The 14,029-nt window shown below is 34.4% G+C and overlaps 1 protein-coding gene across 2 annotated transcripts in view; it reads left to right on the top strand.

Annotated features, from left to right (window-relative positions):
- Nucleotides 1–1,250: 1,250 nt before the first annotated feature.
- The window catches only part of LOC138702834 (huntingtin-interacting protein 1-like), a 178,819-nt gene continuing 166,040 nt past the window's right edge, over nt 1,251–14,029 (top strand). Inside the window, exon 1 of one of the 2 annotated variants that reach the window (XM_069830154.1) lies at nt 1,251–1,477. In XM_069830154.1, coding sequence (XP_069686255.1) covers nt 1,394–1,477 — 84 coding nt within the window. In that variant the 5' untranslated portion in view covers nt 1,251–1,393. Of the gene's footprint in view, nt 1,478–13,242; nt 13,448–14,029 lie in introns of those variants that run through there. The other variant, XM_069830155.1, reaches the window with a different exon arrangement.

The raw sequence follows: 14,029 nt of genomic DNA, 5'->3' as shown, positions 1-14,029 counted from the left end.
CAGAATTACCCGATTCATACCTTGTCTTAGAGATGCAGCCACTTTCATTTTGACCAAGGGTACATACATCATTCTAATTATTAATTGATTTATATGTAGGTACGAGTTGACCCTGGAAATAAATTCAACACTAATATAAGGCTATAATACATAGTTTTGTAAATATTTTGTCTTCCTCTCCTTAAAAAATATCTAAAAATTGAACTGGATGTCCAGGCCCCTCCATTCGAGTGTCTTCACCCCTCCTATGGGCTGCCTTAATCTTGATAATGTTGCAGAAGTAAATTGACCAGCTTTCATTTCATTGGTTAGTCTGTATGTGATCCACCTCATTGCATCTTTCCAAAAACAAAGCAGATATGGATTATATGCTGGACTGAACCAATACTGATACCTATACTTGTGCTTTTCACGAATTGTGGTGTTTTAGTTCTCACATATGACAGCTTCAATTTTATTACATTTCACCCATGAGTTAAACTTTCCGAACTGTAGATACCTCAAAATCTGTGCTTCAGTGGCTGATCATGATAATATCTTTGAGAAATATTGGAGTGCAAGAGGTCAAATGACTTTATTGTGGTAAAAATTGTGTTATTTTGTCTATTTTTTATTTTATAAGAGCTGAGAATATAGAAGATAACTAACCATTACGGGGATAAGTCGTTTCGAATTCCCCTTAAACCTTTTGGGACAAAAATTTGAAATAAATTTTTTATTTAAAGTAATTGCCTCGGGAACTTAACACAAGAAAGTCATGACGAAATAAACTGATCATGACAATTTTATTATGGTGAATAGAAACATATTTCAGGAAGTTTGGTAGCTACGATTTATTTTTTATTTATTTATTTATTTTTTTTTTTAAAGTAAGGGAGAATTTGTAGCGATATATAAATAAAGAAAAAAAAAACAATCAACTTAGTTTACAAATGTGGTTCATAGGTGGTACTCATGTATTGACATTCTTCACCCCTCTCCGTACAATAAATTTATATTGTGAGCAGTGATACCAACATAATTCTGTACATTGGCGAAATAAGGATTTTAAAAAGAATGTCGATAATCAACAGTAATTCCACTACATGCACTAACAATGCATGTTTAGAATTTATATGAGTTGTATGGTGGTGTTTATGTTTAATAAGAAGAGCTTTGCGTAACAGCACATGTGAACGGGGCGTGGCTATTTGACAGATAGCTAATCTCCACGAATGGGAACATTGCTGGACCAACTCGCGCGCTGACAGTCGTGAAGCGGGAGAGAGCAGCCGATTCTATCGCCGAGCGTTGGTAAAACTGGGCACGTCAAGTCAAGGAGTCGTGTAGTGAGCAGATGTATGGTTGATTAGGAGATTTTTGTGACTTTTTGTTAGATTTTATGTGATGTGAGATGGCATCGTTATCTCTACCCAGAGTATTACAACCACGGAAAACGAGTCTCGAACAGGAAAGAGAAAACTTCGAAAAATGCCAGGTATGTTCAGTTCACTTCGCTGTTTTCTAATTATTGTGATTCCATTGACGGATTGTTTTTACTCCAATTCATTCATGTTCATAAAGGCATGTACTATGTATATGTACGCTATGTTATTGACATAATTCTTTGTGTAACTTTTTGTTTCACGTTTGTATGCGAGCGTTGTAGAAATAAGGTTACTACGCAAGTATAAATGAATCTGCGATCGTTTTCAATAACATATTTCAATTAATCGTCCATTAGATAGTATATTTTATAAATGTATTGTGCGTATGTACTATAATTTGTTCGAAGTTGAGTAGAAAATAACGTTGCTATAACAGATTTTGCAGTTTCTTCATTTTAGAATGAAATTCTATGAAGGCGGCGTTGCTTCTGTTAGTAAATTCATGGAATAATTTTGTAGATTTAATTTCCTCTTTCACTTCACATTACACAAAAGACTAACCTCAAAACAAGAGGTGAAAGTATTCATCTACCGATGTACAGAAACCGTAACACCAATATTTTCGGTATTGTTCAGTACATTCGAGAGTCTATTGATGTTTTTAAGGTATGCATCAATTACATGTCTTTGACACTAAATTAACCAATTGAATATCGTAGTACACTATTAAAAAATACATTTCAATTGTTTATGTTCATTCTCATTATTTAAATCCGGTCGAAAATGTGTGTATTCATTACAACAGCAAGTCATCGTAAATACCTTCATAACAGAGTACGATACGAAACGACACAATTTATTCAGTTGTAAAAGTAACCGACCTTGACCCCGACGGAAGGTCCTGGAAAGTGATTGAACAAATGTTTGGGCGGACAAGTTAAAATTAGCTCGCCAATTTACGCATGTAGCACATTTTGTACGCAGTCATAATGGAGCATCGTCCTACTCAGTGTACAATCAAGCAAGCGTAGTACAACATTTAAAACCTACATCCTTCGTATCATAAATCTAGCTTAATTTTCCCATTCGTAAATTGACTCAGCTGTTGGCATTTTTACAAAATTATGACCCAACAATTTGTAACTGCGAGCGTACGTGGTTTTTAAGCTTCCAAGAGACGATTCTACACCGACAACTTAGCAGTTTTAAAAATTTAATATTACAGCGTTTTTTAGGTACAGTACATAATTATAAAGAAAGAGAAAATTGGCATTTATAGTCTTTGGCTGTTTCTGTAAGGCATTGATCGAACTGTTATTTTGTTATTGTTTTCGCAACTTTTTTTTTATATTCGCAACTCTTTTTTTTTTTATTAGGTAGGTACGAAAACATTGATTTCTCCAAATCGTTATTATTTTGTTTTGCACAATTGTAATGGATTTGGGATAAGGATTTCTCATGAGAAAAATAATTTATTTCCGTAGAAAATGGTAAAGAATATGGTTAATTTTTTTTTTCGTAACTAGAAACTGTGTTATTACTTAAACGGATGAATAGTCATTAAACCATTCATATATAGCGTATTATCAGTTGCAAAATATCATTTAATTGATCTGTATATTATACTATATCAATTTCTTGCATTTTTAAACTTATATAAAACTTTATTATATCAAGATATTTACAGTAGGACAAGGTGCCCAGTTCCCTTTCCTCTCTATTGCATACAAATACGTCACTGACTAGTAACATTTAAGTAATAAAATACTGTACAATATGTAGGCTACTTTCCTTAAGACTGTAGTGTATTTTGTTTGATATTTATTATGCGCACGCATACACAACCCATGTACCCAGTATTTCCATGACTATTGTGTGAAGTCCATCATGTATCTAATGGTTAGCCAAGTTTAAATGTGTGCACACAAGGTGTTATTTTCAAGCCAGAAATAACTCTATTATTAAGAAGTGACCTCCACAGTCTAGATGACTTATAGTTTACATTCAAGAGTTCTTTATCATCGTCCCCTAACATTCTGCTACGGTCTTTGTGTTGAATTTTCAGTTTAATTGTTTACACAAATAGTAATTATTTCTTTCTAACTTCAATCATGTTAATTACGGTATGTAGAATATATAAAAATATAGTTGTAAGTCTAGTGAAATTAAAATTAAACAATTTCTGCATGAATCTGGACCGGTAAATATATTTGAAAAGTGTCATAACAACGACAATAATAAAGAACTGAAGGCTAATACTTTCACTCATGTCAGAACCGTCATTTTCGATAGTATAGCTAATTTTGGTCAGTTCTAAAAATGTTAACATGCAGGAAACTAAGTCATTACCTCTTGGCTTGGTTGCTTCACGAGTGATGCCAGTTGGTGTCACTTGAGAGATTCAAATCAGTCTTCGGATTGTTGACTAAAAAGAAAATTCTAGTAGTACACAGTCATACAGATTTCCTTAAATTCCTTGCCCATTTTGGCAGAGATGCATTATTGGGGTCAATATCCTTATTGATTGAATGGTATGAATACTACTATCGGTACATATTGTTATTATAATCGACATAAAATAATAAATGTTGCCAACTTCTAAATTAACAGTCAGTTTTATTTTGTTAACTTGTAGCCTACTTCAAAATGTAAATAACGGCAGAAATAGTAAATTATATTTTCCTGGACCAAAAATATAATACAAAGTGACTAAAATCACATCAATAGTAACAAACTGTTTAAATTTCTTTATTTAATTTTTTAATTTGGTATGTTTATCGAATATCGAATGCTAAAAACGCTAATCGAAAAATTACTTCCGCTGACTATTTTTTTGCGTATAATGTGTGATGGGTGACTCCTATAATGCATCTGTTCCCCAATTTTTTTTAACGAGTATGGTCTTAGCTTTAACTGTTAAATAATACATATCGTAACGAGAAATCTCCTGACCTGTATTAAACACAAAATTGCTTTTCAACTGCGTTGCGTTCGTCATTTGTTTCTCAACAATGTTAGCTAGCTTATGTCATCTGTTCTCGTAAAATCAAAATGGAGCCACTAGTTAACGTTAAATTGTGCGCGAAGTTCGGAAAAGCGCATTCCAGACATATTGATATAGGAAGCTCACGGGGACAATTTATTGTTTATCTAATTCGTAAATTTTTCGCTGGTTTGCTCGTTTCAAGAAAGACCAAGAACTTATAAGAATATTCAACACTAGAAAGTCCAGTTTGAGTCTGCAACATGGATTTAACCAGAAAAGTGAATGAAAGAGTGAAAATTGAACGCTGTTGTATTTATGATGACCTCGGTGTAGGTAAGGAAAATATACGCATTATTTTAGTCTGATATTTAAAGTCTGTGCGTTGTTTCCCCTCCAGCGCTTGAGATAAGGTTAATAACAGGGCCGTATTGAATATGGTTGAAACTATTCGAACAAATAGGAATTCTTGGGGTGAATGTTACTTATGTCCCGACCACTGTAGGAGACATAGGCCAGTTTTACACTAATCCTATACATATTTAGTATAACTTGTTGCTTGTGAGCCATCCCAAACCCCGACGTCCACCCCTAAGAGCGCCAGTCCTTATATACTCGTCAGTCAAGGCCTACTGACAAATAAAAGCAATTGACAATAGATATCTCAGTCGTGACAACCTCATAAAATATCCTATCAATTGAATAATAGATCTTGCTACGTACAACATAATTATATTATATTATTACCCATTTCAGCGAGTACTGACGACCACTGCAAAATACGAAAATTTGGTCCAGGGAGCATTCTCTTTTGGCACAAGGATGATTTATGTAACATGTTTCTAAATTAGTCTTTTAAATGCCGATACATTCTTTAATAAAGCACTGAAAAACAAATGTGAATATAGGATGTGGAGTGAGTACGAAATTATTATTATTATTTTTTATTTTTTGGCGCATCACTTTTACGTAAATAACGACAAATAAAAACTAACATGCCACATAACATTATTTTAAGAAATACAGGAAACAAGCATGAATAATATTCACCATTCTTAATGATCGAGGGATAGAAAAAAAACGTATGAAATAGAAATTACATACATGTAATAAACAATAAACAAACCATCCTCTATTAATCATTTCAAAACAACGTGAATATAGCGTGGATTGTGTGGGAAAATAATTTCTTATATGTTGCTCCCAGTGTGCATCATTGTTAACTTATGAAAACAAATGAAATTTAACATGGCATATAAACACTATTTGAAGAAAGATAGGAGATATTAAGTAATATTCATAGTTCTTAATGATCTTCGGATGGAAAATAACAATGAAATATGTATAAAATAGAAATTACATACAGGTGAGCATATAAAAAACAGTAAGTAGAATCATATTTGATTAATAAGCTTAAATTACTCCAGGTTTAGTGTAAGACTGGTCTATATCTAACGATGTCTTCCAGCAAATTACTTAATTTAAAAACAAAAAAATCGTGTTAGAAGATTGAATTTGTGTATTTTCTCTGAAACTTTTCAAATATCTGTAGGCAGTCTTTTACATTAGATTGCCGAAAATTGGTTTATAGCGCAACATTGGCAATGATAAAAGTGTGAAAAATTCGTTCACTGGCCGGTGGATACTCTACATTGACCATCAATCATGACATGAAACATAATACACTGTGTCCCGAAAGCCATGATGAGGTTTTAGAGGATTATATTTATTGAATGAAATCTGGGTTTTCTACTGTCCTTTCCTCACAATCGGTTAGCCATCTTGTGTCAAGGTGAAGAATGCGTTTTCATGGGAAGACGACAGATGCACCTCTTGCACAGTCTCGTCTTGTGTGGGCTGTGTTCTCATTTAGTCATCCTTTCGTTCCCACAATTATGAGTCACGCAAGATTTCTCTTGCTGCATCCGATGATTAATTAATTCTCTCTTGGGTGCTTAAACGACGTAATTTCATGAAAAGAGAACTCCTAGGAGGGGCAGCGTATGTGACAGTTCAGTCACATCTCTTCACACACAACCGCACAAGCATGCGCACTCACATATACAGGGTGAACAATAAGTATGGCATTTTGTTAATAACTTCTTAAATTAAAAAAAAAAAGCTTTAAATACAAAAACTGTTGGAGATAAACCATACAATATTATGTTCGAAAACCGTTATTCAGACATACAGGTGTGACATTAAACTATTTTTTTTAAATGGCACTCTTTATTAAAATGTACATTTTCCGAATCTCCATTAAATTTTACGTATGTAATGCTTCATGTCTCTTAACTATTCATTAAACTTGTTTCGTGGACTTCAAATTTGAGATAAATATATATATATATATATATATATATATATATATATATATATATAATTTGAACTGGTAATGGAAATTACGGGAAAATGGCTGAACGGATTTTAATAAATGACCCTTCATTTTGAAGCTTGGAAATTAAAGTTTTTCAGAAAAATAGTAGTTTTCAGTAAAATGTCAATTTTTCAACATAATTTTCCAAAATCCATCTGTCGTCAGTTTTGAGAACTAGCTAATTGCATTTCAGAATAAAACAAAACACACACTACAGTAAACAATATTACACGAAGGCCGTGATCTGCAAGAATGCTGACATATTTAGAGCTCAAATTAAATTGGTTATTAAAAACTTAACTTACTAAAAATAATTTACAGGTTCAATTCTGTGGTGTGTAATTTTCTAGGTACAGCTGTGTATTGGATATTAAAAACTACAAAACTTGAGGTGGTTTGATGACATTATTACTATTAGAAATGAAATATTATTGTAGTTAATGCCATGATGTGACTATTTTTCATTAATTATACATATTAATGCTATATTGATGATATGAAAGTGAAACGTTTTGGGGTTATATAAGTAGATGTAGAGAGTAACTTAAATTAGATTTTGATTTCTATATTTTACTGAGTGGCGGCTATATAGTATATGTTACTGAAAGCTATAAAACTTGCGTAAGATAATAATATTATTAAAAATCAAATATTTTTATAGTTATTAATCAAGTGGGGTTGGGTCTTTTACATATATTTAATGGCGGTGTGGTGTAGATATTTATATGCGTGGTTCTCTTCAGTATTGGCTCGAGAGAGAGTATCTTTCATTATTATGGAAGCAAATAACTTTCAGAATGTCTGGTATTCTTCAATGAAAATAAATGTGAAAAATGTTTATTTGAACGTCTAATGAACTTAGTTTGCAGTATTTGCTGCACAAGCCACTAGTAAGTATGTAAAATCATGTTGAGTAAGCCATAAAACTAAACAAAACACTGTGACTAACAAACTTTATCACAGATGCTCAAAATGGGAACCATCCACAGCCAAACAGTATCCCAGTCTGCCACGAAAACAGTCCATTGTAGATATGAGATGGAACAGAATAGTCATATAGCTGTGAGAGAGACAATAAACCATATTCATGATAGACTGGGATATTTTTTGGTTGTGAATGGTTCTCATTTTAAGTATGTGTGATAAAGTTTGGTTAGTTATAATGTTTTGTTTAGTTCTATGGCTTACTCAACATGATTTTACATAGTCTACTTATTTGTCTCAAGTTTTAAGTCCAAGAAACAAGTTTAATAAATTGAAAAAAAAAAAAAACATGAAACAGATGAATGGGTAAAGTTTATACGCATTCATACGGAAAATTTAATGGATATTCGGAATATGTAAATTTTAATATAGGGTGTCATTTAAAAAAATATTTTACTGCCACACCCTGTATGTCTGAATAACTAACTGTTTTCGAACACTGGCATAATATTGTATGGTTTATCACCGACAGTTTTTCTATAAAACTTTTTTTGTAAAATCAATATTTAAGAAGTTATTAATAATATTCCATACTTATTATTCACCCTATATACATAATCTTAGGCCTACATCCATACACACACACACACACATACACACACACACACACACACACACGCGAAGACACCCGGAGGACATTGGGAAAGTATGGGTTAGTCCAATAATACTGAATAGTTTTTTTACTTGGTTATGTAACGACACTGTATCAAATACCAGGTTATTTACCGTCGATGAAATTGGTGATAGCGAGATGGTATTTGTCGAGATGAGGCCGAGGATTCGCCACAGATTACCTGGCATTCACCTTACGGTTGGGAAAAACCTCGGTAAAAACCCAACCAAGTAATCAGCCCAAGCGGGAATCGAACCCGGGCACAACTACGGATCAGCAAGCAAACGCGCTAACCTACATTGGTAGCTCCGAATAATTTCATGCACGTGCAATGTGTTAAAGTGACTCACTCATTTTGTAACTTGTGTATTTGTACGTACGTACTTACTTACTTACTGGCTTTTAAGGAACCCGAAGGTTCATTCCCGCCCTCACATAAGCCCGCTATCGGTCCCTATCCTGTGCAAGATTAATCCATTCTCTATCATCATATCCCAACTCTAATCCATTTTAATATTATCTTCCCATCTACGTCTCGGCCTCCCCAAAGATCTTATTCCCTCCGGCCTCCCAACTAACACTCTATATGCATTTCTGGATTCGCCCATACGTGCTACATGCCCTGCCCATCTCAAACGTCTGGATTTAATGTTCCTAATTATGTCAGGTGAAGAATACAATGCGTGCAGTTCTGTGTTGTGTAACTTTCTCCATTCTCCTGTAACTTCATCCCTCTTAGCCCCAAATATTTTCCTAAGCACCTTATTTTCAAACATCCTTAATCTCTGTTCCTCTCTCAAAGTGAGAGTCCAATTTTCACAACCATAAAGAACAACCGGTAATATAACTGTTTTATAAATTCTAACTTTCAGATTTTTTGACAGCAGACTAGATGACAAAAGCTTCTCAACCGAATAATAACAGGCATTTCCCAAATTTATTCTGTGTTTAATTTCCTCCCGAGTATCATTTATATTTGTTACTGTTGCTCCAAGATATTTGAATTTTTCCACCTCTTCAAAATAAAAATTTATAATTTTTATATTCGCATTTCGTACAATATTCTGGTCACGAGACATAATCATATACTTTGTCTTTTCTGGATTTACTTCCAAACCTATCTCTTTACTTACTTCCAGTAAAATTTCCGTGTTTTCCCAAATCGTTTGTGGATTTTCTCCTAATATATTCACGTCATCCGCATAGACAAGCAGCTGATGTAACCCGTTCAATTCCAAACCCTCTCTGTTATCATTTAGAGACTTCGAATCACGCTGTATGTGTGACCACCTTGTCCAAGAATACGTCAGTTAATAAGCTGTAAGTGCTTAGGTCTATATATAATTCAGAGTTACTGTAATGTCTACATGACGTAACATGGAGTACATACATACATAGGTACACGATTTCTGCTGTTACATGTAGACATTTCCCCACTGGATTCCTCGGGAAACTATAATTTCATTTAATTCCTTGGATATCTTGCATAGGGGCCTCTCCCTACGGAAGCAAAATAATTGAAAACGTAGATAATCCTCGAAAATGCAAGAGGGCTTTGAGAGGGTGGCAGGGTGGAGGCTGGCTTAGCAGCAAAAGCTTCTTTCTAATGCAGAGACCTTTAAGCTTGGGGACCGTTTCGTTGGAGATGTAGAAATCAGTTTCATTTCTCAATATACGGCAGAGTTAAGTATTGTAATGCTGGTAAAATAGATATCAAGTTTTTAAACAAAAACACGCTAACTTTTTTCTCTCTCGTAATAAAAACTTAAATAGAAAGTAGAAAAAATAAATTTCCACGTTTTCTCGGGAATGTACTGTATATTTTTGGCATCCCTGATTCATTAACATAAACATATATAGAGGATTCCATGTTAAGAAAAAAAAGCATTGGTTTTAGGGGTCTTGCCTAGTACAATTAAGAAGCTCTGTGGGAGTAAGTGTTTCTATGGCAACAGGTCATTTGATAGAATAGCCCCATATGACCAATGATTTTTTCTTAACTTGGAATTCTTTATTAATTATGAGTACATATAAATAGATTAATAATAGATTAGACTGATGTATAACAAATATAATAGGTTTAATCTGTCGTCCATAACAGTGAAGAAAAAAAATATATTTTTCTTTTTCGTCGCCTTTGTGTTCTATGGATGCTTTTTCAGTTCCTCCAACATAAACACCTCAAAGATAGCTGCAACTTGTACGCAGAGGTTAATTAAAATACTCATGAAAAGTCAGGCTGATTTACAGGGATTCGTAGGGAAACAAAAGGCAGACAGTATCTATGTACAGAAAAATTAATATTTATTTATTAAATCCTAGCATTAAAACACGCTTGTTATGATTCTTATAAATCGTGCACAATATTGGCTGGTGCCAGAAATGGTTACCTAGCAACTAGTATTCCTGAAGTCATCACCGCCTTCACAACACAATTTTATACAACGTACCTGTAAGAAAAATATTTAAAACAATAACAAAATAACATCGTCGTAGAAACGTTACTTAGCAACCATGTAATACATTATGTCAGGTCATATCCGTACTCATGTCTCTACTACGTCATAACATTACATTTTGTGAATGTATAATTTCACGCGCTAAACATTCACTCGTACAATAATTTACCAATATACTAGTTACATAAATTACTATTATTCATTTGTTTATTTATTGAAATAAAAGAAGAGCGTTGTGAATTCCAGTATTTTTATAGTGTAACACAGGCCTAGACATTAATGAATTTATAGACATTGGAATACAGTAGTGGCAAAAAAAAAAACCGGACCGACCCTTGTAGCAGATTTCAGAGCCTTGTTCACTCCAGAGCACGATAGACTGGTAACTAAGACTTTCGTGGTTCGAATCCTGCCTGGGAAGGAAACTTTTTTTTTTTTTTTTTTTTTTTTTTTACTCAAATTTATTCCCAATACTTTTCGAGTGTCATTTATATTTGTTACTTTTGCTCCAAGATATTTTAATTTTTTCACCTCTTCGAAGGATAAATCTCCATTTCGTACAATATTCTGGTCACGAGACATAATCATATACTTTGTCTTTTCGGGATTTACTTCTAACCCTATCGCTTTACTTGCTTCAAGTAGAATTTCCTCGTTTTTCGTAATCGTTTGTGGATTTTCTCCTAACATATTCACGTCATCCGCATAGACAAGCAGCTGATGTAACCCGTTCAATTCCAAACCCTGTGTGTTAACCTGGACTTTCCTAATGGCATACTCTAAAGCAAAGTTAAAAAGTAAAGGTGATAGTGCATCTCCTTGCTTTAGACCACAGTGAATTGGAAACGCATCTGACAGAAACTGACCTATACGAACTCTGCTGTAAGTTTCACCGAGACACATTTTAGTTAATCGAACTAGTTTCTTGGGAATACCAAATTCAATAAGAATATCATATAAAACTTCTCTCTTAACCGAGTCATACGCCTTTTTGAAATCTATTAATAACTGATGCACTGTACCCTTATACTCCCATTTTTTCTCCAATATCTGTCGAATACAAAACACCTGATCAATAGTCGATCTATTACGCCTAAAACCACACTGATGATCCCCAATAATTTCATCTACATATGGAGTTAATCTTCTCAAAAGGATATTCGACAAAATGTTGTACGACGTCAACAAAAGTGATATTCCTCGAAAGTTACTACAGTTAAGGCAGGTTCACAATAAACCGGAAACGAGAATCGGAACGAAAACGGTAAAATTGTTAAAATGTGTACATTTAAATGTGAGCATTCACAATTAACGAAAAGCTTGCCGGAGCCCGGGATCGGGAACGGAGAGTTGGCCAAGTTTCAACTTTGGCGTTCACGTTTCCGATCACAGCCCACTAGATTCATTCTATTGCCATCTAAAAGCCATTTTGTCGTCGTATATTTTGTAGAAAGAAGACCGTGACATAACCTGTGCATTATTTTGTTCTGTGCTGTGCATCATGGAGCAAGTTTTATTTGATGAGATTCTAATATTGAGTGTTGAGGAAAATCCTCACGTTTACGATAAGCGGCGCGCCTCGTATAAACATGAGAAATAGCTGCATCTTTGAACACCGATCGTAAGTGAATCATATTTTATTACTGTATTGGTTGTATTACACACTACATATTCATGCTTCAATTTAATAACTACTGTTGTGTTCATTTTTGTTCTATTACAAATGTTTCTTCTCTGATTATTTTACGTTATGGTAGACTTAAAATAGGTTGTGATAATAAAGATGCATGGGCATATTTATAGTACCGTACCTAATGAAATGTTTCAGTTGAAATTTCGAAGTTGGTTAACCTGTGTTTATGTTGGCTTCCTTATACTCATGAGAGAACGCCATTGGTCAATTATACACAACATCAGAATGCGTAATATCGACTTTACATATCGTTATTGACATGCATATCGATATGCATAGTCGTCTACGTTCTCGGTTTATTGGGAATCGAACATTTTTATATTCACGTCCTCTGCTTCTCGTTTTCATTCTGGTTCTCGTTCCCGGTTTATTGTGAACCAGCCTTTAGTCTCGTCCCCCTTCTTAAAAATAGGTACGATTATGGACTCCTTCCATTGTTCTGGTTCAGAGGTTAATATCAATGAAAGAAAACTTTAAGACTCGATCTGAATTTGCCGATTCTAATACCTGTTCCAAAAATCCTCAGCGGGGGTTGAAGAGGAGGCATTTTCTTGCCTACCTCGTTTTCGGCTCCTGCTCTTGTTAGTGACGGCGTGTGTGAATTTTGCTGCTTATGAATTCGAGCAACACAGACGAGACTGGCGTCTCTGTTGATTTCCCACGCAGCCAGAACTTAACAGTAAGCTTCAAGGCCCCCTGCTGTTAGGTTGCACTTGGAATGCTCTGATAAGTGCTGGGGCGATAGTACTGGGTTAAAGGACAGCTGTATGTGTGACGCATTGCAAGGGCATTTCGAATACCTCAGTAACCTATTCTGCATATGACACGTAAGCCGTGCTCAGGATTTCCGTCGTCCTGTTCGTGTTTGTGGTTAGTCTCAGAAACGAGTGAAATTAATCCAGGATTAAATTTCAGCCATGTCGGCCGCAGAAGCTAATAGAAAGCTGATTGCAGACGCGTTTGCTAATATGGTAAGATACATTTCTTTCTTATTTACAGTACTACTAGTGGTTTGTGCAGCAAATGCTGCAAACTAAGTTCATTAGACGTTCAAATAAACATTTTTCAGATTTATTTTCAATGAAGAATACCAGACATTCTGAAAGTTATTTGCTTCCATAATAATGAAACATACTCCCTCTGAATGGTTTTTTATGCCAAATACTTTTTCTTGAACCTATCCACCTTCAGTTTTTGAGTTTCAACGCGAAAACGCAAGTAACAATGCCAGGGCGATCAGTGGGTTTTTCATATGTGAGTAAAGCAATAGCTATTTCAGGTCATTGTGGATTGTAGGTGAAAGTTAAAAAAATGTCAGGTTTGTTATGCTTTCGAACAATAGACATACCATCTTGGTATAGCTGCTGCATGGAGAGCTTGAAATGTAGAGGGTAAAATCATTTTATCCTGTTAAGAGATCTTGTTGAAATGATCGGGAGACTACAAAATTTTGTAGGCCTCTTATTTTATCAGTAAGTAATTACCTTGTAGTCTATCCTTAGGAACTGTAATTTTTGCGCTCTCGCGAGCCAATACTGAAGAGAATGACGCAT

The sequence above is a fragment of the Periplaneta americana genome, chromosome 7, assembly GCF_040183065.1.
Source record: "Periplaneta americana isolate PAMFEO1 chromosome 7, P.americana_PAMFEO1_priV1, whole genome shotgun sequence".
Classification (NCBI taxonomy): domain Eukaryota; kingdom Metazoa; phylum Arthropoda; class Insecta; order Blattodea; family Blattidae; genus Periplaneta; species Periplaneta americana.
Note: the sequence above shows the minus strand (reverse complement) of the source record. Positions and strands in the feature narration are given on the sequence as shown.